Raw genomic sequence first — 20,674 nt, forward strand, 5'->3', positions numbered from 1 at the left:
ATTTGGAAGTTGGTGTTAAGTTTAGACTAAAAATAAAGCCTCAGGAAAAGCAATCCAAGAGGTGAATTCCTCCTCTTTGGAAACTTGAGACTTCATCATAGGTTCCCAACCCATTTCCCATAAACAGCCTATGGCCTGGCAGGTAGCCGCCCTCCAAATGTCATGGGGACTTGACCAAGTTCAACAGAACTGCTCAGCAGGCACCTCTGGCAGTTAAAACACACCATGACATTCCCTAATTTTCCAAAGGTTGGGGTCCTTCGCAGGAGTCACCAGGAATTACTTAGCCTAAAAAGAGAGCTAAAGACAGTGAAAATGGATTCACTATTGATCCCTGCTGCTGGATCAGGGATTCAGGGTCCCCTGTATGCAGGGAGCAGAAATAGAGTTTAATATGTTGACCTTTAACTGAGCTTTGTGGCCTCTTCCACCCAGTAAAACAAAACCACACAGCCCTGACATGGCCAGGGCAAGTGCTGCCCGCTGCACCTGCTGGATGGGGCTGGCTCTGGGATTTAACTTTTTTTTTTTTAAATATATTTTATTGATTTTACACAGAGAGGAATTGAGAGGGACAGAGAGTTAGAAACGTCGATGAGAGAGAAACATCGACCAGCTGCCTCTTGCACACCCCCCAATGGGGATGTGCCCGCAACCAAGGTACATGCCCTTGACCGGAATCGAACCCGGAACCTTTCAGTCCGCAGGCCAACGCTCAAACCGGTCCCGGCTGGGATTTAACTTAAAGAGACATTTGGAGGCAATCTGTGCTTTTACTCTTATTCACAGATTAGAATTGAAATTTCAAAACAAAACAAAACAAAACAAAAAACCAAGTCCCTCATGCAGGTTTATTTTCAGTTTTTGGCCAGGATGAGGTTGTCCCTGGGATCTGGACTTTGAAAGCTGATCTGAAATTGTTATAATCCTATATAATAAAGAGCTAATATGCTAATGGTCATTACATTGTTGGACATAATGACCCAATCACCAGGAGGGCGGGGCAGTGAGCTATGAGCTGGGGAGAGCTACAGGAGGGCAGGGCAGCTACGTGCAGTGGAGAGCTATGAATAGCGGTGGGTTGGCTGGCCAGCTGAGGCAAGCAGCAGTGAGCTACTCCTGCATGGATTCGTGCCCAGGGTTACTCGTATTATAAAACTAGAGATCCAGTGCGTGATAATTTGTGCACTCGGGGAGAGGGGGGCGCCTCAGACCACCTGTGTTCTTTCAAAGTCTGAGAGCCCTCGGGGGATGTTGAACTGATGGCAGGGAGCCCTAAGTTGCAGTCTGGTCTCCTTCGGCAGCCGGCCTGTCCCCTTACCTCCCACCCCCCATTACTGCACCACTACCACCACCACGACCATCACCGATTGCCTTTCTCTACAGGAGGTGACTAGAGGTGACTGGTGGGCTGGCCCTGCCCCTCTGCCAGCTGGCTGTTTGGCCAATTTGCATATTAGGCTTTTATTATATAGGATATAATGTAAACAAGTTATACTTTGACTGTACATCATGGCTCTTGATGTACAAGACTAGCAGCTGGGCTCTTAACATTTTAAATACTCTTCTAAGCAGAACATTGAAATTGCTTTTTCTCTCTCACTCTGACAGAGAAATATCCACTGTCTGCATTTCATCTCTTCACAGCTTTACCACAGTATTCTAGCCCCCACTTTTAATATCACTTCACATGGGCAAGATGTGTTGTTATTGAATATGTGGTCCCATAATGCCATTTTGACCAGAAATACTGACTTGACTAACCTAAATTTAGACTTTTCCACAAGGGCAGCATTGAGTGATGCAAATCTTTTTTCTTTTTTCTTTTTTTTTCTTTTTTTTAAATATATTTTATTGATTTTTTACAGAGAGGAAGGGAGAGAGATAGAGAGCTAGAAACATCGATGAGAGAGTAACATTGACCAGCTGCCTCTTGCACACTCCCTACCGGGGATGTGCCCACAACCAAGGTACATGCCCTTGACCGGAATCGAACCCGGGACCTTTCAGTCTGTAGACCGATGCTCTACCACCGAGCCAAACCGGCTTCGGCAAGTGATGCAATTCTTTACCAATTGGTGACATCCAGCAAAGCCACAGCCACAGTGTAAGACTTCAGTACGCCTACCAAAAAATGACCAACTTAGTGGATTTGGTAATATAATACCTGATGATCTAATTGATATGTGTATATGATTTTGTCTACAAGACATAAATGCATGTTTATTTAAAAACACTGATGTGGGCTGGTGTGGCTTTGTTGTTGAATGTCGACCTGTGAATCAGGAGGTTGTCGTCAGTAGGCAGCTGATTGATGATGACCTCTCATCATTAAATATTTCTCTCCCTTTCCCTTCCTCTGAAATCAGTAAAAATATTTTTTCAAAACAAAAGAAAATATGCTAATAATTAAAAAATATATTAGACCACCAAAATTAAAGTTTCATAAAGTAGAAATTATAAAAACCACATTCTCTGGCTTATCTTTTTATGGAAATTGAGAGTGAAGTCTAATATAGTAATCAGAAAACTTGTAAACTTAAATCCACTTGTGAGAAAGCAAGAGTCTGAAACTAAGTGAAATAAATACATATTTAGTACAAAATACTAGGGGGGAAACCTAAAATAACTTAAAAAGGGTAAAGGAAAGGAATTAATTTGACAAATTGAGCCACAAGCTGATTCTTTGGGGCAAAAAAAGAAAAAACCAGTAAAGCAAAAACTGGAAAGCGTAGTCAAGATTGAGGATCATAGGAAAGGAACGGTTTCCTATTGAAATGAAATTATTTCCCAAGAAGTAGAAAATATTAACAGACTGGCAGCCTTAAGAAAATGAAAAAAAATGACTAAGATTTCCCTCTGCTCAGAACACCAGGCCCAAATGATTTTGATGGTTGAATTGTATCTCTCCATCAGGAAGAGTAAAACCCTTTGTTATTCTGTTCCAGTGCTAAGATAAGTATAGAAATATTGACAATATGTTCTTTTTGTTTTTTTATTTTTATTTTTTTAATAAATCTTTATTGTTCAGATTATTACAGATGTGTTCCTCTCCCTCCGCCCCCCTCTATTGCTCCCCTCCACCAGGTTTCCACCCCACCCTCTGTCCTTTCCCCATCCCCCATTGTCCTCATCCATAGGTGCAGTTTACGTTCAGTCTCTTCCCACAACCCCCACTCCACTCCGCTTTTCCCCGAGAATCATCAGGTCACTCCTCTTCTATTATATTCACTAGTTAATATTGTTCATCAGATATTTTAATTCCCTTTGTTTTTAGTTTCACTTGTTGAGAGTTACGTATTTGTTGTTCATAATTTTTATCTTTTTCTTCTTCCTCTTCCTAAATAACCCCCTTCAGCAATTCATATAATTCTGTTCTGGCAGTGATGAACTCTTTTAGCTTTTTTTTATTTGTGAAGCTCTTTATCTGGCCTTCGATTCTAAGTGATAGCTTTGCTGGGTAGAGTATTTTTGGCTGTAGGTTCTTGCTATTCATCACCTTGAATATTTCTTGCCATTCCTGTCTGGCTTGCATGGTTTCTGTTGAGAAATCAGCTGACAATTGTATGGGTGCTCCTTTCTTTTTTTTCTTTTTCTTTTTTTTAATATATTTTATTGATTTTTTACAGAGAGGAAGAGAGAGGGATAGAGAGTTAGAAACATCGATGAGAGAGACACATCGACCAGCTGCCTCTTGCACACCCCCTACTGGGGATGTGCCCACAACCAAGGTACATGCCCCTGACCGGAATCGAACCTGGGACCTTTCAGTCCACAGACCGACGCTCTATCCACTGAGCCAAAAATGAGCCAAACCGGTTTTGGCGGGTGCTCCTTTCTAGGTAACTACCTGCTTTTCTCTTGCTGCTTTTAATATTCTCTCTTTGTCTTTTGCTCTTGGCATTTTAATTATGATGTGTCTTGGTGTGGTCCTCTTTGGATTCCTTTTGTTTGGGGTTCTGCGGGCTTCCTGGACTTGTAAGTCTATTTCCCCAGGTGGGGGAAGTTTTCTGTCACTATTTCTTCCAATATGTTTTCGGTATCTTGCTCTCTCTCTTCTTCTGGGATCTCCATAATTCTGATGTTGGTTCGCTTGAAATTGTCCCAGAGGTTTCTTACACTATCTTCAACTTTCTGGATTCTCTTTTTTTTGCTTCTGTGGAGAAGTGTCCTCTGGCTCTTTGTGTTCTAAATCTTTTGTCTTGATTCTTGCGATCTTCCATTCTGTTTTTAGGACTCTGTGTAATATTTTTTATTTCAGACAATGTTTTCTTCATTTCTAGTTGATCCCTTATTATTTCTAGTTGCTCCCTTTTCATATCCTCTTAGGTCTCATTTATTTTATCGGCCTTTTTTAGGATATTCTTGAATAATCTTATAACTGTAGTTTTGAATTCAGTGTCCAATCTTCTTTTCCTCTATCTCCTTCCTTTGTGTCCTTCCTCTTGTCTGCATTTTAGTTGTTTCCCTGATTTGATGGAATAGTTTTGGGTTCTAGGTGTTCTGGTAGAGCCCAGTAGCACAGCCTTCCCAGTTACCTGCGGTGGACAGTCTTGGTGTAGCCCTTTGTGGGCTGTGTGTGCAGTCTTGTTGTTAAGCCTTGCTTATTGTTGGTATCACTGGAAAGCGTTGATCTCCAAGCCAGTTGGCTGTGAGGATCAGCAGTATCTCAGCTAGGAGGGCTTCTGTACTCTGCTTGGATGGGGCGGAGTCTCCGGGTGGCGTAGACAATCTTTGGTTCCCTGTCAGTCTCGCCTTAGAAAAGTCCTATTCTTGGTGAGTCTCCCAAAATTGGTTGCAGGCATACGCACCTCTTTGGTAAAGGCGCAGACAAGATTTGGATTCCGGCCAGTCCCTCCTTAGAGAAAGCCAGCCTCTGCGAGAGCTTCTGTGCTCAGCTTGGATGGGGCAGAGTCTCAGGTTGGTGCAGACAAGCTTTGTTTTCCCATCAGTTCCTCCCCGCAGTAATGGCCTCTGGCTTCACACGCCTTGGAGAGATCTCTGCCCGCTGCCTGACAGTCCAACCTCCCTGACTGGGGCCGTCTATCAGAGCAATAGGGTGATTCTGTTTTCCTCTCGGACAAGAAAAGCCAGCTGCGCGTTAGCTGTCTGCCCTCTCCCCGCGCCGGGAGTAAGCCAGCACCTTTTCGCGCACAGTTTTCCATACCTTCACAGTTCCTGAGGGTCAGCGTGCCTTCTCTCTCCTTCCCAGATGGCAGAGCCTCCTCTCAGCTAGCCGTCTGGTGCTTCAGGGCAATGCCTCCCCTCGTTTCCAGTTCTAAATTCAAAGTTGTGGTAGGCTGCATTCGGGTATCTATTCTAAGCCGTCATCTTGGTTTTTCCTGCCAATATGTTCTTTAAAAGCCTGAGGCTAAAATGAGACAAGGACAATAGCAAAACCAGACAAGTTAGTACTAAAGGTTAGTACACTAGACCAGTCTCACATAGAAAGATGCAGAAAACATAAATAAAATTTAACAGTCTAAATTCAGTAGTGTATTAAAGTCATGACCCTGACCAAGTAAATTTTATTTTAGACACATAGTTCACATTGTGATTCAAGTGTGATCAGTGTAGTAGAAGATGATAATAGGTAACATTCATTAAATAATTACTGTGTGCTCATTTCTGTTCTAAGTACTTAATGTATTCTCTTACATCAATTCTGAAGAAAAAGTATTTGACAGTATTCAACACCCATCCCTTTAAAATATTTCTGTATTCTATTCTGTACTATTTTATTGCAAGTCAGCAATAGAAATTTTCATAACTTATAATAAGGACCTATACCTCAAAAAGCCAGTGGTCCTCATTATAATGTGTGCCTGAATTAGAAGCTGAGGATTTTCAGACACAAACTTTAGGCAACGCCATGCTTGGAGGTTAAACTCTGGTTTAGCTCCTCTCTCTGGCCTCCTACTTGCATGAGCTGCTCTCCTGGGCAGTGGTGGTTAAAGGACAAGGCCCACACAGTGCTCAGGGAGGTGCCTCTGTTATCAGCAATGTCGTATTGATTACACTTTTTAAGAACTTTGACATCTTAGCTTTGAGTCAAATGGTAATGGCAAGTGGAAAAGAGAAAGGACTTAAGAAAGAAGACTGGCCCAGCCGGAGTGGCTCAGTGGTTGAGTGTCAACCTATGAACCAGGAGGTCACAGTTTGATTCCTGGTCAGGGCATATGCCTGGGTTTCGGGCTCAATCCCCAGTGTGGGATGTGCAAGACACAACTGACCAATGATTCTTTCTCATCATTGATATTTCTATCTCTTTTTTTCCCCTCTCCCTTTCTCTCTGATATCAATAAAAATTATTAAAAAAGAAAGAAAGAAGATTGAAATCAGGATTGTTGCAAGGGAGAAATGAAAATAGCAAAGGGCATTTAGTTCAGAGAAAAGCATATTTTCATCTTTCCCTATTCCACTTCAGTCTCTTGAAAGTAATTGTGAAAATAGGCCTGCATGACCTTAGGAATAGGCCACCTTTTATTTAGCTTGGGCCACTGTTACTTAAGTAAATAACTTTAGGTTTGAATTGTAGCTGGAATCAATAGAGGAAAAGCTCAGAATTACCAAATCTACTCAGCATTTGATTGACAGAGCAGTATTATTTAAACAAGCCTGGACCTTTTAACTCCTGTTTTCTGCTTTATTTGATGAGTTCTGAGAAAAAGAGAACCATTGAGGGACACAGGTTTCTCTCTCTTTCTCCCCCAACCCCCCACTGCCCCCAAATTATTGAGGATCATAGAAAAGGAAGAAGGAAAAACATTTTAGTACATAAACCCTACCAAAGATATATAATCAACCAGGCCAAAGATACATAATGCCAACAATAGAATAGTTGCAAAGTTCCTCTTTGTTTTTGAAATATACAGAAAATACCAAATATAAGAAATGGAAAAAAGTTTTGCAAATGCTTCTGAGGAGTAGAACTATAGGTTTTAGAGGAAGTACTTTTTTTTTTTTTTAAATAATTCTTTATTGTTGAAAGTATTACGTATGTCCCCTTTTATCCCAATTAACCCCCTCCATTGCCCCCCCCCCCCCCCCACCAACCCCTGGTCTTAAGCACCTTATTGTCTGTGTCCATGGGTTATGCATATATGCATACAAGGTCTTTGGTTGATTACCTCTCCCTATCCCCTTTCCCCGTGTTCCCTCTGAGATTCCGCACTCTGTTCCATGCTGGATCCACTCCCTTCATCAGTTTGTTTTGTTACTTAGATTACACATATGAGTGGGATCATGTGATACTTGTCTTTCTCCAACTGACTTATTTCTCTTAGCATGATACTGTCCAGGTCCTTCCATGCACTCTCAAAGTGTAAGAGATTCTTCTTTGTTACTCCTGCATAGTATTCCATGGTATAAATGTACCACAGCTATTTTATCCACTTATCTACTGATGGGATCTTAGCTGTTATAAAATGGGAACACAGGCTTCTTTATGTTGAGACATGTTTACACCCATGCCTTTAATGGTTTTTTTGTGGCAATACTTTGAAAATTTTCTAAGATTTACCCTTGAAGTGAATGAGTGCTGTGGTAGAAGTGATGGAAGCCAAGGAGCTTGAAATAAGCAGGGTGGGTATTCAGTGCACTGATGGTGCTGAGACTAGACTAGCGGTCACCAACCAGTAATCCTTGGACCACTGGTGGTCCGTGAGGTCCGAAAGGTTGTCGACCGCTGGACTAGATAATGGTGGAGGAGGCCTAGAACATCCACTGGTCTTTCTTGAGTCATCAGCATCAGCTCCAGTGCTAGATCTTGACCTACCATGGGAGAGGACGCTTATCATTTCCCCTTCTTCCCCCCAGTACCATGCAGAGACCATCAAGAATGTGCGCACGGCCACTGAAAGCTTTGCTTCCGATCCCATTCTTTACCGGCCAGTTGCTGTGGCCCTGGACACTAAAGGACCTGAGATCCGAACTGGGCTCATCAAGGGCGTGAGTATCCTGAGGAGAAGTGAGAGGGAAGGTGCAGGAGTCAGGGCCCAGAGATGTCCTCAGCTATCTCTGCTGTTCTGGAAGCCACATTCCTCAGAGTTTAGGAGTATAAATGAAGGTTGTATTCATCACTGTGAAAATGTTGATTTAATCTACTTGACTAAAAAACGATATTAAAAAATTATTCTAAAAAATTACTTTCAGATCTCTACCTTTGGGAAGTAATTTGTCTCTTTTCCCCGTCATTAAATAGCATAACTAGAACATTTGTAGGCATTTCTGGGGTTATTTCTTTGAAATATACTAAGTTGGGCAATATGATTAGTCCTTAAGCAAAGATCTTTACTGTTAGTTCTACACAAGATTTGAGCATTGTTCCCTGGAGGAAAGCATTTCTTTCCCTGCCAAAAGGGCCTGCGTCGCCTCTAAAGTTTAGAGTTGGGACTTACTCTCTTGTCTGCAGAGCGGCACTGCGGAGGTGGAGCTGAAGAAAGGGGCCACTCTCAAGATCACTCTGGATAATGCCTACATGGAAAAGTGTGATGAAAAAACCCTGTGGCTGGACTACAAGAATATTTGCAAGGTGGTGGAAGTGGGCAGCAAGATCTATGTGGATGACGGACTTATTTCTCTGCAGGTGAAGGAGAAAGGTATGTTTAAAACTAGCTTCCATCTCTAAATTTTGTTGCTCTACCTTCCCACCTACTCCATTTCACATGGGTGCTGACTTCTATAATATCTCCTTATCCTCAAAAGAAAACTTGAGTCCTGCATAATTATGCTCCTGGGTAGTATATAAGATTTCTTTTTATGCATCCTCACTGCTTTGAGCTTCCTGCTTCTTTCTTCCACCCATCAATGTGATATGTACAGGACTCCAGTGTGTCTGAGAATGATAGCTAATTTAAGTGCCAGGCACTATTCTAAGCATTTTACATGATAATTTGTTTAAATTATAAGACAACCTTATGAGGAGGTATTATTCCTATTTAACATGTGAGGAAACTGAGGCACAGAGAGGTTAATTGACTTGCCCACAGTTATACAATCAGTGGAATTGGGATTTGAACTCTGGCAGTATGATTCCAACTGCCCATAATGTGTTGCTTCCCAGTTCACTGTACCAGGGACAGAGGGAGCAGCTTTTTGTTTCTCCCCTTCATGTTGAGGACGCATGCCCTCATTGCCCTGCCTCCCCACCTACTCCATTTTACACAGGTGCTGACTTCCTGATAACAGAAGTGGAGAATGGTGGCACTTTGGGCAGCAAGAAGGGTGTGAACCTCCCTGGGGCTGCAGTGGATCTGCCTGCCGTGTCAGAAAAGGACATCCAGGATCTGAGGTTTGGGGTGGAACAGAATGTAGATATGGTATTCGCATCTTTCATTCGCAAAGCATCTGATGTCCATGAGGTCAGAAAGGTCCTGGGAGAAAAAGGAAAGAACATCAAGATAATCAGCAAAATCGAAAATCATGAAGGAGTTCGGAGGTAAGTCCCACCATCTGTCCCCACCTTCTTCTGCCCCAGCCCAGCTCTCTGAGGTGACAGGTGTATCCTCTGAGTACCTGGCTGCCTGTGTATCAGAATGCAGACTTAGCTTGTTCCAGACCCACCAAACCAGAATATCTGTAGGGAAGAAGTGGAAGGCATTGGTACAATACTATCTAATAAAAAGAATAGTATGCAAATTAACCATTGCTGTACTATACCCAGAGGCCACGCCCACCAGCCAATCAGAACGAGTATGCAAATTAACCCCAACTAAGATGGCTGCAGCCATGGAGTGAGCAGAAGGGAGACTTGGGTTTCCCCAGCAATGGAGGAAGCCAAGCTTTCCGCCTGCCCTTGCCAGCCTACGCCTCTACTCAAATGTACAAAGTTTCAATTATAAAAATAAATTTCAACAGAAATGGTGGCAACCACAGAGCAAGCAGGAGGCTTGGCTCCATTCCAGGCTACAAAGTTTCAATTATATAAGGTAAATATATGCCAGATACCAGGGTCTCCACTTGGGTTGCTGGGGGGTCATGCCAGCCTGCAAACTACCACAGGCCCCTCGCCCAGGCTGCTCCACACCCCAAGAGAACCCCCACCCTGATCCGGGGCACCCATCAGGGCAAACCAGCTGGCCCCCACCCATGCACCAGGCTTCTATCCTATTTAATAAAAGAGTAATATGCAGATTGACCATCACTCCAACACATAAGATGGCTGCCCCCATGTGGTCAAAGATCCTGCCCCCATGTGGACACAAGATGGCCATCAGGGAAGAGAAGTTGAGAGGGACCAGGCCTGCAAGGGAGGGTAGTTGTGGGCAATCAGGCCTTCAGGGAAGGGCAGTTAGGGGTGACCAGGCTGGTAGAGGAGGGAAGTGGAGGGTGACTGGACCTGCAGGGAAGGGCAGTTGTGGGGGGACCTGAGCCTACAAGGGAGAGCAGTTGGGGTGACCAGGCCGGCAAGGGATGGCAATTAGGGGCAAACAGGCTGGCAGGGGAGCAGTTAGGGGTGATCAGGCTGGCAGGCAGAAGTGGTTAGGGGCAATCAGGAGGACAGGCAGGTGAGCAGTTGGAAGCCAGCAGTCTTGGATTGTGAGAGGGATGTCCCAGATTGGAGAGGGTGCAGGCTGGGCTGAGGCATACCCCTCTCCCCCTGCACAAATTTCGTGCACCAGGCCTCTAGTATTTTATAACAGCTTTCCTGGTGATTGGAATGCTGGCATGTCATTGTTCCAGAGACCCAGGGATCCACCTTAGAGAGGACAGGGTTACTGTTCATAAGATCAGGAGCCATCATGCTATATGCCTAACCAGGAGTACTACTTGTGTTTGCTGGAATGTGGGGTCACCCAGAGGAAAGGCAACATTGAAATCCCTACAGAGAAGGTATTCCTTGTTCAAAATATGATGATCAACCGAGCTGGGAAAGGGTGGCTCCTTAAGAAAGGGCCATTTGGAAGGAAGCTCAGGGCCTGGGGTTGTTACTGAACATTATAGCTTCCTAGTGTTCACTTAGAAAGCAGCTGGCTCAGTGACCAGGCATGATACCAGCTTTCCTGAGGGAGGCATATGGTTCTCCTCTAGGTTTAAATTGTCGCAGCTTAGCTCACAACCTCCCCGGTGCCCAACAAATGATTATGGCCACTGTGGTGACATCTGTTCTTTTGTTTCATACTAAAAACACAACTCAATGCACCTAAAACCCTAGACCTACTTATGGGGATTAGGCATGTGCTTATGGAGGATGGAAGGAGCAGCCCTACCGACTGTTGTGACCTTTTGGTCCTTGACTTTGTGTAGGTGTCCTTTGTATTAGGCAGTTTGGATGTGCCATCCTGGACCCAGGCCAGGCAGAGCCATATGTCTGCTTCCCTTCAGCAAGTTTGGGGGGTGGGGACGGCAGCCTCCAGGAGCAACCTTCAGGCTCCTTGGCTGGAAGAGGCCATGGACTTTTGTGTTGGGAGCTTTTCGCAAGCCTTAGGTTTCCTTTCTGCCTTGGGAGTATAGATAAGAGAGAGACCTCAGGAGGGGCCATCTAAGATGCAGATGGAAAAGAAATGAACCTGAGGGACTTGAGAGAAAACTTCACACACACCCCCCCCCCTTGTCCCTAATGAAGTAGCCATACTAGTACTGAAGAAACCCAGCATACTAAACTGTTGGGCCACTATAGAGAATGAGGTAGCTGGAAATCCCACCTCCATGCATCAGTGATGACATAGGTGGCTCTTCTGCAAGGACAGCTAAGGCAGAGGATCCCAGGAAAAGTTCCCTTGCATTACCATACCAGTGACCCCTGTTCCACATAACCTCTCTTTTTCCACCTTTCCATCAGGTTTGATGAGATCCTGGAAGCCAGTGATGGGATCATGGTGGCTCGTGGTGATCTAGGCATTGAGATCCCTACAGAGAAGGTCTTCCTTGCTCAAAAGATGATGATCGGGCGGTGCAACCGAGCTGGGAAGCCTGTCATCTGTGCCACGCAGGCATGTGCCTCTTCTCACTACAGATGCTTTCACTGTTTCTTCCACGGACCCTTCCCCACGTCACAAACACGCACACATGTTTCTTTCCCCTGTGCACCTACCCAAAGCCATGCTCTGTGTACATACACACTCTCCAGGGAATCAGCTTGCAGTCATTCATCTCTGAAGACAGCCCAGTCCATGTCTCACTAATGCTGTCTCCTCTCAGATGCTGGAGAGCATGATCAAAAAACCCCGTCCCACCCGGGCTGAGGGCAGTGATGTGGCCAATGCAGTCCTGGATGGAGCTGACTGCATCATGCTGTCTGGAGAGACAGCCAAAGGGGACTACCCCTTGGAGGCTGTGCGCATGCAGCACCTGGTGAGTTCTTGGGGCCTGCCTGTCTCCCCAGCTCAGGCTCAGGCTGGGGTGGAGGCAGCTGTTGTACAGAGCCATGCTTTTTATTTAAGCTTCTGCACCCACATTTTTTATTGTCCTTCAAGTCACAACACAAGTGGGGCGGGGGGTGTCTTGTTTTTTTTCTGTTCTGCCTTCCCTCCCACAGCCTCCCTCCTGTTTCCCTCTGTTTTGGAGTTTTCTCCTTCATAAGACAGCCCAATCACTCTGGCTTCTTCCCTTGGCTTAAGAATCGAGATAGCTGTACCTCTTCCTCTGGATAGCACAGAGGACCTAGTACTTCTACCCTACTCTGGAAAAGGCCAATGCCTCCTGCTCCTAGCCATCCTCTTTGGTGTCCATTTGATTCCCCACCTTCCCACAGACAGGGGCCTCCTCCACAGGGGCCTGTACTGGAGACTGTTGTCCACACTGAGTTGACTGTGAGCTGGCCTTGCATGGTGCCTGCAGCTGGACCTGCTGTGCTGAGCTGTTGCACTCACAGACTAAAAAGTGAGGTTTAAGTGACAGGCGACAGGTTCACAAATAAAGACTGGTGGAAGGATGGCTGATCCTGCCTGGTCCTGGAGTGAGAGCATCTGGTAGACTCTCTCCCCTCCTTCCCCCTCCCCCGCTCCCTGTTCAGGAAGCTAACTAGCTTTTCAAGGCTTTTCTGCTCTGCATGTCCCACTGCTTGGTTGTGTGTCACGGCTTGTTCTCTCCTGCTCTAGAGCTTACTGAAGTGTTGACATAGGAACCAGCTATCAGGGTTACAATGCCTGAGAAAATGAATGCTACAAATTGCCCACAATAGTCTTAGGTCGGTGTTTATAATGTGTAGCTCAGTGAATTTGTATCTTATCTTGAAATGGGTTTTCTTTAACTTCCTACTTCCTTTCAATCAACAGAAGACCCCATGCCCTTTGTGCAACACCTCCTCTCCTGCATTTCCCAAAAAGAACCTCTGGACTAAGTATCTTTCTTTCCCCCATTTTCTGTGTCCAATTATTAGGTTTAACTAGCTTCCAGAGAAGAGGTCATTTACAGTTTCATACGTTTTCAGTGGTGAACTGAAACGTCTTAACAAAAATTGTCCTTTCGGCTGTCTTCAGTATCCTTCATGGATTTCCCCATGAGGAAATCCTGTCCCTGGCATGTCTGTGTACCTTGGCCCTAGCGAGTATGCACCCTTTTGTGAGACAAACTTGCTGTTTTGATGCTTGTCACCCTGAGCTATTCTCTCTCCAGGAGCCAGTGGGCCTTGAACTAGTGACCTCTGGGGTGGCTGCTGGTGTACTTATGGGCCTCTCCACACATTACCAGTCTCTGATTTCCTTGCTTAGATGTATGGCCTCAGGTACAAGAGTGACCTGATTTACTGAACCATGGAACATGTAGGGACTTTAATGTGTCTCTAGACCTTATCTGTAAAATGAATTAGATGGGATATGTTTAATTATAGACTTCGCATTAAATATTCACTGTATAAATGTTTGGTAAGTCCCTGTGTAGACTGATGTAATCTTCATAGCCTTTGGGTGATATAGAAGTTATCTGATTTATAGATGAGGAGTACATAGTAATATAAAGCCTGAGTTTGACCAATATCTGACTTCAAAGCCAGTGTTCTGCACCATAACACTAATATCACAGGAGGTAAGGCCAGGTCTCCACAGGGGCTTGACTGAGGTCAGAGACTAAGAATCAGGCTCTGGGCTCTCACTTCATGTCCATTTTTTCCAGACCCCAATCTTTCCTATAACATATGGACAGCTGAACTGCAGGGCTCGGATTACATGGCCCTGCTCAAAAGATAAGTTATGGGGTCCAGGCCAGGTGGTGCTGGTCTGTCCTTTCTATGTCCCTAGTTAACACTGGCTGACAGCTTCTCTTAACTGTTAACTGCTTTCTCCTGTGTCTTAACTGATGCAGTAAATGGTCTGTAACTAGGGGCCAGACAGTACCGGGTTTGGTTCAGTTCCTGTTTCTGCTCCTCTCCCCTGTCCTTTGGGCTGCATGCATTCCATTCTTGAAGAGAGAAAACTAGTGAATCCTGCCACATATCTGTCAAATTAATGAGATAATATTACTGATTCTTCCCTCGACCATTATTCTCTAAGCTGTTGGTAATGGCATTATAATCCTCTAAAGCTTAAATTTTCTTTCTAATTTTTTGTGTTATCTGAGCAAATGGTCTATAAATAACTCAGTGGCATTCTCAAGACTTTCATTTAGATTTTAATCAGATGTCTTGTTCAACTTGCCTCCACAGGCTCTGTCTCCACATGGCTGTTCAGTCATTCTGACAAATTTGCCAGTTTTCTACCCTCCTGCTTAGAACACAGTTAAGCCTCATGGCTTTCATTTTCCAGCGGGTTCATGTGTTTCCATGGGAGGCCATTGGAACACCCCTGTGTCCGATGCCAAACCAAGTGCTCCATGTGTACATGGAAGCTGGGCAGGAAGCCCTGGAGAACTAGACAGCCATGTGAGGAGGGATGGCCTGTTTTCTTCTTGTAAGCTGTGTCATGAGGCAGTGTGATCAAGTCCTGCCAGGGAGTGGTCTGGGCCAAGTCTGGCCATGTTTCCATGCTAAGGTACTGGAACCTGCAACCATATTGTCTCCTTCCACCCCCACTCCCAATCAAAATAACTTCCAGAATGGAAGGAACAATTTCCCCTTTGATGGAGGGGAAGCAGCAGCAGTTGAGACTGGAAATTCTTCACATATCCCTGAACTGGCTTGTATCACCCTGCCTCGTTGCATCTGCCTGAAGGGCAGATTTAGCCAATTAACCTAAGGTTACCTTCTCTTCTGATTAATTCCCCATTCTGTCTTTCCATGTTGTTGTTTCATATTTTTTCCCTCCTCATTCCCTTTCCTCGCCTCCTCTTTGCCCTAAACCTTACAGATAGCTCGTGAGGCTGAGGCAGCCATGTTCCACCGCCAGCTGTTTGAAGAACTTGTGCGAGGCTCAAGTCACTCCACAGACCTCATGGAAGCCATGGCCATGGGCAGCGTGGAGGCTTCTTATAAGTGTTTAGCAGCAGCTTTGATAGTTCTGACGGAGTCTGGCAGGTAGGGCCCTAAAGGCAGGTAACTCTGTAGGATAACCAGCATCTTGCTCTAGCTTGCTCTAGAAAACAGCCAGGGTCCAGCCCTGCATCTAGGGCCTGGGCTCAGAGCCTCTTTTTTTCGTCTGCAGGAAGCTAGTCAAGGGAGCTCAGGGCAGGGCAGAAACAAAGCTTGGTAGGCACAAGTGGTGTCACAGGCACATGGTGAAGGACTGGTTTCTGTGAGTCTTGTTCTTGGTCAGCTCAGAACCTGCAGTGATTGGGTTCCCCTTGGCCTTTGCACCGAGGGATGTGTCCTTCACCAGCTGTCTGTGCAACTCTTCCTCTCCCTCTCCCATTGTGACACAGCTCTGACAAAGCTCTGTCCCCCTCTCGTTCCTCTGGATGGATGTTGCTCCCTTAGATTGCCCGTGAGGCAGAGGCCGCCATCTACCACTTGCAATTATTTGAGGAACTCCGCCGCCTGGCCCCCATTACCAGCGACCCCACAGAAGCCACCGCCGTGGGCGCCGTGGAGGCCTCCTTCAAGTGCTGCAGTGGGGCCATAATCGTCCTCACCAAGTCTGGCAGGTAGGAGGTGGCAGCAGCTCCCTGGGAATGCCCTGCTCAGTGGCACCTTTCCTTGGGGGTCCTGGAGCAGTGCATTGAACAATGCTCAGATGACACTGAGCCAAGGTAAGACCCTGCTGCCTGCCACCTGGACCCTGCAACGGAAGGAGCTCCCTCAGCCCCCAGGCCAGGGTCCAGGAACGAGCAGAGCCCCCCCCCTCCCCCCCAGGGCTCTAAAGGACTCTAGGTAGCACTCGAAAGGCATGGGAATCATTTGGCTTCAAAGCAAGTTTACACCATCAAGACTTCACTGCTTAACTACAAATAGACTTACAACAATTTAAAAAATATATATTTTTTTTATTGATTTTTTTTTTTTTTTTTTTTTTTTTTTTTTTACAGAGAGGAAGAGAGAGAAGAAGAGGGAAAGGAAGAGAGAAACATCAATGAGAGAGAATTATCGATCAACTGCCTCCTCTACACCCCCTACTGGGGATGTACCCACAACCAAGGTACATGCCCTAGACCGGAATCGAACCCAGGACCTTTCAGTCCACAGGCCAACACTCTATCCACTGAGCCAAACTAGTTTCGGTGACAATTAATTACTTGGTATTTAAAGACTGGTTTTCTAAAATAGTAGCAGACCTCCAGCTTTGCTTCTTTCAGTTATTGTATGCTTTTTAAAAGCTTGGTTTGGAAAATTAGTGCTGTTCACTGACATGCCCGATGGTTGGTGCATGAGCCCCTCTCTATCTCTGAACTTCGAAGACAAGTGATTTCTGGCCCAGGAAAAGTCACCATGTTGTCATCCAGCCAAGCTGGGGCCTATTTGGCCATGGACTTAGGATCCCCTGGACAGTCTTGGGGTATGCTCCTCGTCCCTGCCCACAGGACAGCTTGGATTTCCGGGAAGAGGAGCAAACAGGCAGTCTCCATGCATTGAGAAGCAGCAGGAGGGACTAACCAGATATTAGATTTTTGCAGATGCCTTCAGCAGAGAGTTCTGGGTAATCAGCCCCAACCATTGGGGTTGACATTTATGAAAAGGTCCAACCTTTACTATCTGGCTATTTTGAGCTCCTATCTTGGATTTCAGTCACAGCTTGTCCTGATTTCAGCAACTGCTTCCCTTTGAAAGTCTTGTAGAGGCCAGGCAGGCCTTAAGCTGGGCATTCTCTGCTGTAATACGGTATAAGTTTCATTGACACCTGTTGAGTGTCCTCATAGCTTGCCTTCTGGGGCCCAGTCACTCCTGCACACTCTTCTCCAACTCCTGCAACTGCAAGTATATAGGAAGTACCCAACACTGGGCTTCAGAGAGGCCCCTACCTTCCAGAGGAACCTGTCCAAGCAGAGCCTCCCACACCAGCACTGCCAGTTCCTGGACTTGCCCTCACTTAGATACTCAGGTTTGGTTCAATCTTTAGAGCTCAGTTACTGGAACTGTTTCAGGACCTGGAGACCTGGGGGCCACATGGGGTCTTGGAGGGCCTAGCAGTATGGAAGGCAGCTTGTGTTGTAGGTATCCAGGGGGTTGGTAGGCTCTGTTCCTGTTCTTTACAGGTGTCAAGAGTTAGGTACTAGTCACCTGCTAGTTAGCTTGTAGGAGTTACTGACATCTAGAGAAATGGGTACTGGTGAGCTTGGATGAGGGCTGCCTTCCTGTGCCAGAATGGAAAAGTTCAGAGGGGGCATTCTGCCAACTATGGGCCATGTGAGGAAAGTGGGTGAAACTGACCATTCTGGGTCAGGAGGATTTCTGGACCTATGAAGAGGGGTGGAGGGCAAATGGGTCTCACAACTATGCTGTGGAAAATACAGGAAGAGGGGCTGCCCCAGCCATGGGAATTCCCACAGGGACCCAGGGGGTAGATGTTTAAGTGGCCAACGCCTCAGGCTGTCATAGTGAGTTGGAGTTGAAGCCGCTGGGAGGCTTCTGGAACATTATTTAACAGTATCTTCTACCTGTCCTTCATCCCCTCTCAGGTCTGCTCACCAGGTGGCCAGATACCGCCCCCGTGCTCCCATCATTGCTGTGACTCGTAATCACCAGACAGCTCGCCAGGCCCACCTATACCGAGGCATCTTCCCTGTGGTGTGTAAGGACCCAGTGCAGGAGGCCTGGGCTGAGGATGTGGACCTCCGGGTGAACTTGGCCATGAATGTTGGTGAGTGACTGGGAACAAGGGCAGGAGCCTGTGGTAGAGGTGCTTGCACACTGAGCTCTCTGGGATGCTATGGAAAGGGAACCTGCAGACCTTAGGGTGCAAGAGACCTGGCTGGCCACTGTCAGTGGGAATGTTCTCTCTGATTCCTCCATCCCCGTCTTTGAAGTATTGGGCTGAGCCCAGGCAGGAAGAAGGCTTTTGAGTTGTGAGGCTGAACAGTCCAGTTTGTCTCCTCACTCTTTCAATCTATGGCCCAAAGCCAAAGGATTTGTCCATTCTTTGGCATCTGCTCATTATTGGGTTTTCTGCACTGTGGGGTGGCACACACAGATTATGTACTGATGTGGCCTTTGTCCCACTGTAAGTGTAAGGTGCCATTGAATGAGAGGAAGCAGCTAGCTCTAACCTTAGGTCTCCATCCTCTGGTGCATAAAATGAGTGATGTCCAAAGGTCCCTGCCAAGTCTGCCATCTGAGTGATAGGGAGATCTCAGGACTGTCCTCTTCCCCTTTACCTGGCTTTGAATCTGGGGCCACCTTGTGGTATAAAGAAGTAATAGTCATCCAGCCCTGCTTGCTATCTCTGGGAGTGGGGCAATGTCCCAAGTTCATACCTGCCAGAGTTGGCATTTACTCATCCACATCTCTTCTCTTCCTTTAGGCAAAGCCCGAGGCTTCTTCAAGAAGGGAGATGTGGTCATCGTGCTGACTGGGTGGCGTCCTGGCTCTGGCTTCACCAACACCATGCGTGTAGTGCCTGTGCCGTGATGGGCCCCAAAACCCTTCTTCCAGCTCCTGTCCCATCCCCTCCCCCTACCCATCCCTTAGGCCAGCGATGCTTGCAATGCTCACTTGGGGCTGTAGTGTGCCACCCATGAACTGGGGCTCCAGGGAAGAAGATTAGGGCCTTAGTAAAGTAGCTATTTTTAAGACCCTGCTCAGGTAAGGTATAGTTTAGACCCAGGCTGCCCATCTTACAGCCCTACCTAAGCAAGACAGACAGGGGTGCAGGACTGGAGGCTCCAAAGCTGAACATAGAAGGCAATAGCTCCTGCTTCTCTGTACATTCCAATCACTTCCTGTAGAAATGGACACTCAGAGAACTCCCAAGCCTGGCCTGGGTTAGAAGATGGCTGGCTAGAGAAGGCAGTGGTTCCAGTTTAAGCAGACTCTGGCCCTGGCCTTCACTTGCTTCTTTAATCTCCTTAGCCTCCCCAACTCCCATCTTGTTCACTGCACCTCTGTTCCTTCACTCCACTCAGCTGTCACTGCAGACAAACTCCATCCTCCACCTTTATTATCCTCAGTACTGCAGATGCCTCTAGGCCTGTTGCTATACAGCCTACTTATATGTCAATAAACAACAGCTAAAGCACCTGTTGCCTCTTTTTTCTGAAAGGAGTGATGGTGATCCCTATCCTCTGAGTAGGGCATAATAGCATGAGCCTCAAGGCTCCTGGTGGCAAATCTGGACAGCTCAGGCCACCTGGCAACCTGTCCATCTCCACAGCGCAGAGTTGCATAGTGAGTTGAATTAGAAGGTGAACCATTAGTAGCTGACTTGCATAGGTTGCCCCCTTCAGGCGGCGTGTAAAAGCTGAAGCCCTGGCTGGTATGGTTCAATTGATTGAAATTCTTGTCCTGTGCACTGGTGTCATGGGGCTTGATTTTGGTCAGGGCACATACCCAGGTTTTGGTATCTATTCTGGTTGGGAAGCAAGAATGTTTCTAAAATCAATACCCAAGACTGCAGCTGGGGGAATTTTTAAAAAAATTCTCATCCGCCGAAACCGGTTTGGCTCAGCGGATAGAGCGTCGGCCTGCGGACTGAAAGGTCCCGGGTTTGATTCCAGTCAAGGGCATATACCTTGGTTGTGGGCACATCCCCAGTGGGGGGTGTACAGGAGGCAGCTGATAGATGTTTCTCTCTCATCGATGTTTCTAATTCTTCCTCTCCCTCCTCTGTAAAAATTAAATAAAATATATTTTAAAAATTCTCACCCAAGAATATATCTTTATTGATTTTTAGAGAGAGAAAATAAAACATTAATCAGTTGCCTCCCCTACAACCTGGATATGTGCTCTGACAATCAAACCTGTGACCCTTTGATGCAATCATCGTCATCTGAGCCTCTGCTTGGGCTCCTGCTGGGGAAATTATGGCTTGTTTGAATCAGATGAGAAGGCAGTGACCAGGGCCCCTTCCTCTTGTCCTGGTGGGTAAACTGGAGTGGTCCTTGCCCTGCCCTCCCCTTAGGCTTTCATGCAGTAGAGGCCCCTGATGGGAGCTATAGGATGAGATCTGGCTCCTGAGACAGCTGCTGCTCCAAAGTTCCCAGAACAGTTTCAAACTTGTGCTCTGTTAGTACCCCTTACGCCAGGGGTCCTCAAACTTTTTAAAGTGGGGCCAGATCACGGTCCCTCAGAGAGCTGGAGGGCCGGACTATATGAACTAATTCCTACCCACACTGCACATATGTTATTTCGCAAAAAGGTAACAAATACAATATAAATAAAATGAAGAACATTTATAAATAAACAGATCACTTACCAGTATTTCAATGGGAACTG

At 46.2% G+C, this 20,674-nt stretch overlaps 1 protein-coding gene across 5 annotated transcripts in view; it reads left to right on the forward strand.

Moving 5' to 3' along the window:
• Window positions 1-19,478, forward strand: part of PKM (pyruvate kinase M1/2) — a 33,410-nt gene extending 13,932 nt beyond the window's left edge. For 2 of the 5 annotated variants that reach the window (XM_036456981.2, XM_036456972.2), the window contains exons 4-11: window positions 7,819-7,950; window positions 8,414-8,600; window positions 9,169-9,439; window positions 11,783-11,933; window positions 12,142-12,294; window positions 15,788-15,954; window positions 17,923-18,104; window positions 18,765-19,478. In XM_036456981.2, coding sequence (XP_036312874.1) covers window positions 7,819-7,950; window positions 8,414-8,600; window positions 9,169-9,439; window positions 11,783-11,933; window positions 12,142-12,294; window positions 15,788-15,954; window positions 17,923-18,104; window positions 18,765-18,871 — 1,350 coding nt within the window. In that variant the 3' untranslated portion in view covers window positions 18,872-19,478. Of the gene's footprint in view, window positions 1-7,818; window positions 7,951-8,413; window positions 8,601-9,168; window positions 9,440-11,782; window positions 11,934-12,141; window positions 12,295-15,221; window positions 15,393-15,787; window positions 15,955-17,922; window positions 18,105-18,764 lie in introns of those variants that run through there. The other 3 variants (XM_036456991.2, XM_045587285.1, XM_045587286.1) reach the window with 3 other exon arrangements.
• The last annotated feature ends 1,196 nt before the right edge of the window (window positions 19,479-20,674 follow it).

The sequence above is a fragment of the Pipistrellus kuhlii genome, unplaced genomic scaffold (genome assembly GCF_014108245.1).
Source record: "Pipistrellus kuhlii isolate mPipKuh1 unplaced genomic scaffold, mPipKuh1.p scaffold_m20_p_1, whole genome shotgun sequence".
In the NCBI taxonomy this organism is placed as follows: Eukaryota; Metazoa; Chordata; class Mammalia; order Chiroptera; family Vespertilionidae; genus Pipistrellus; species Pipistrellus kuhlii.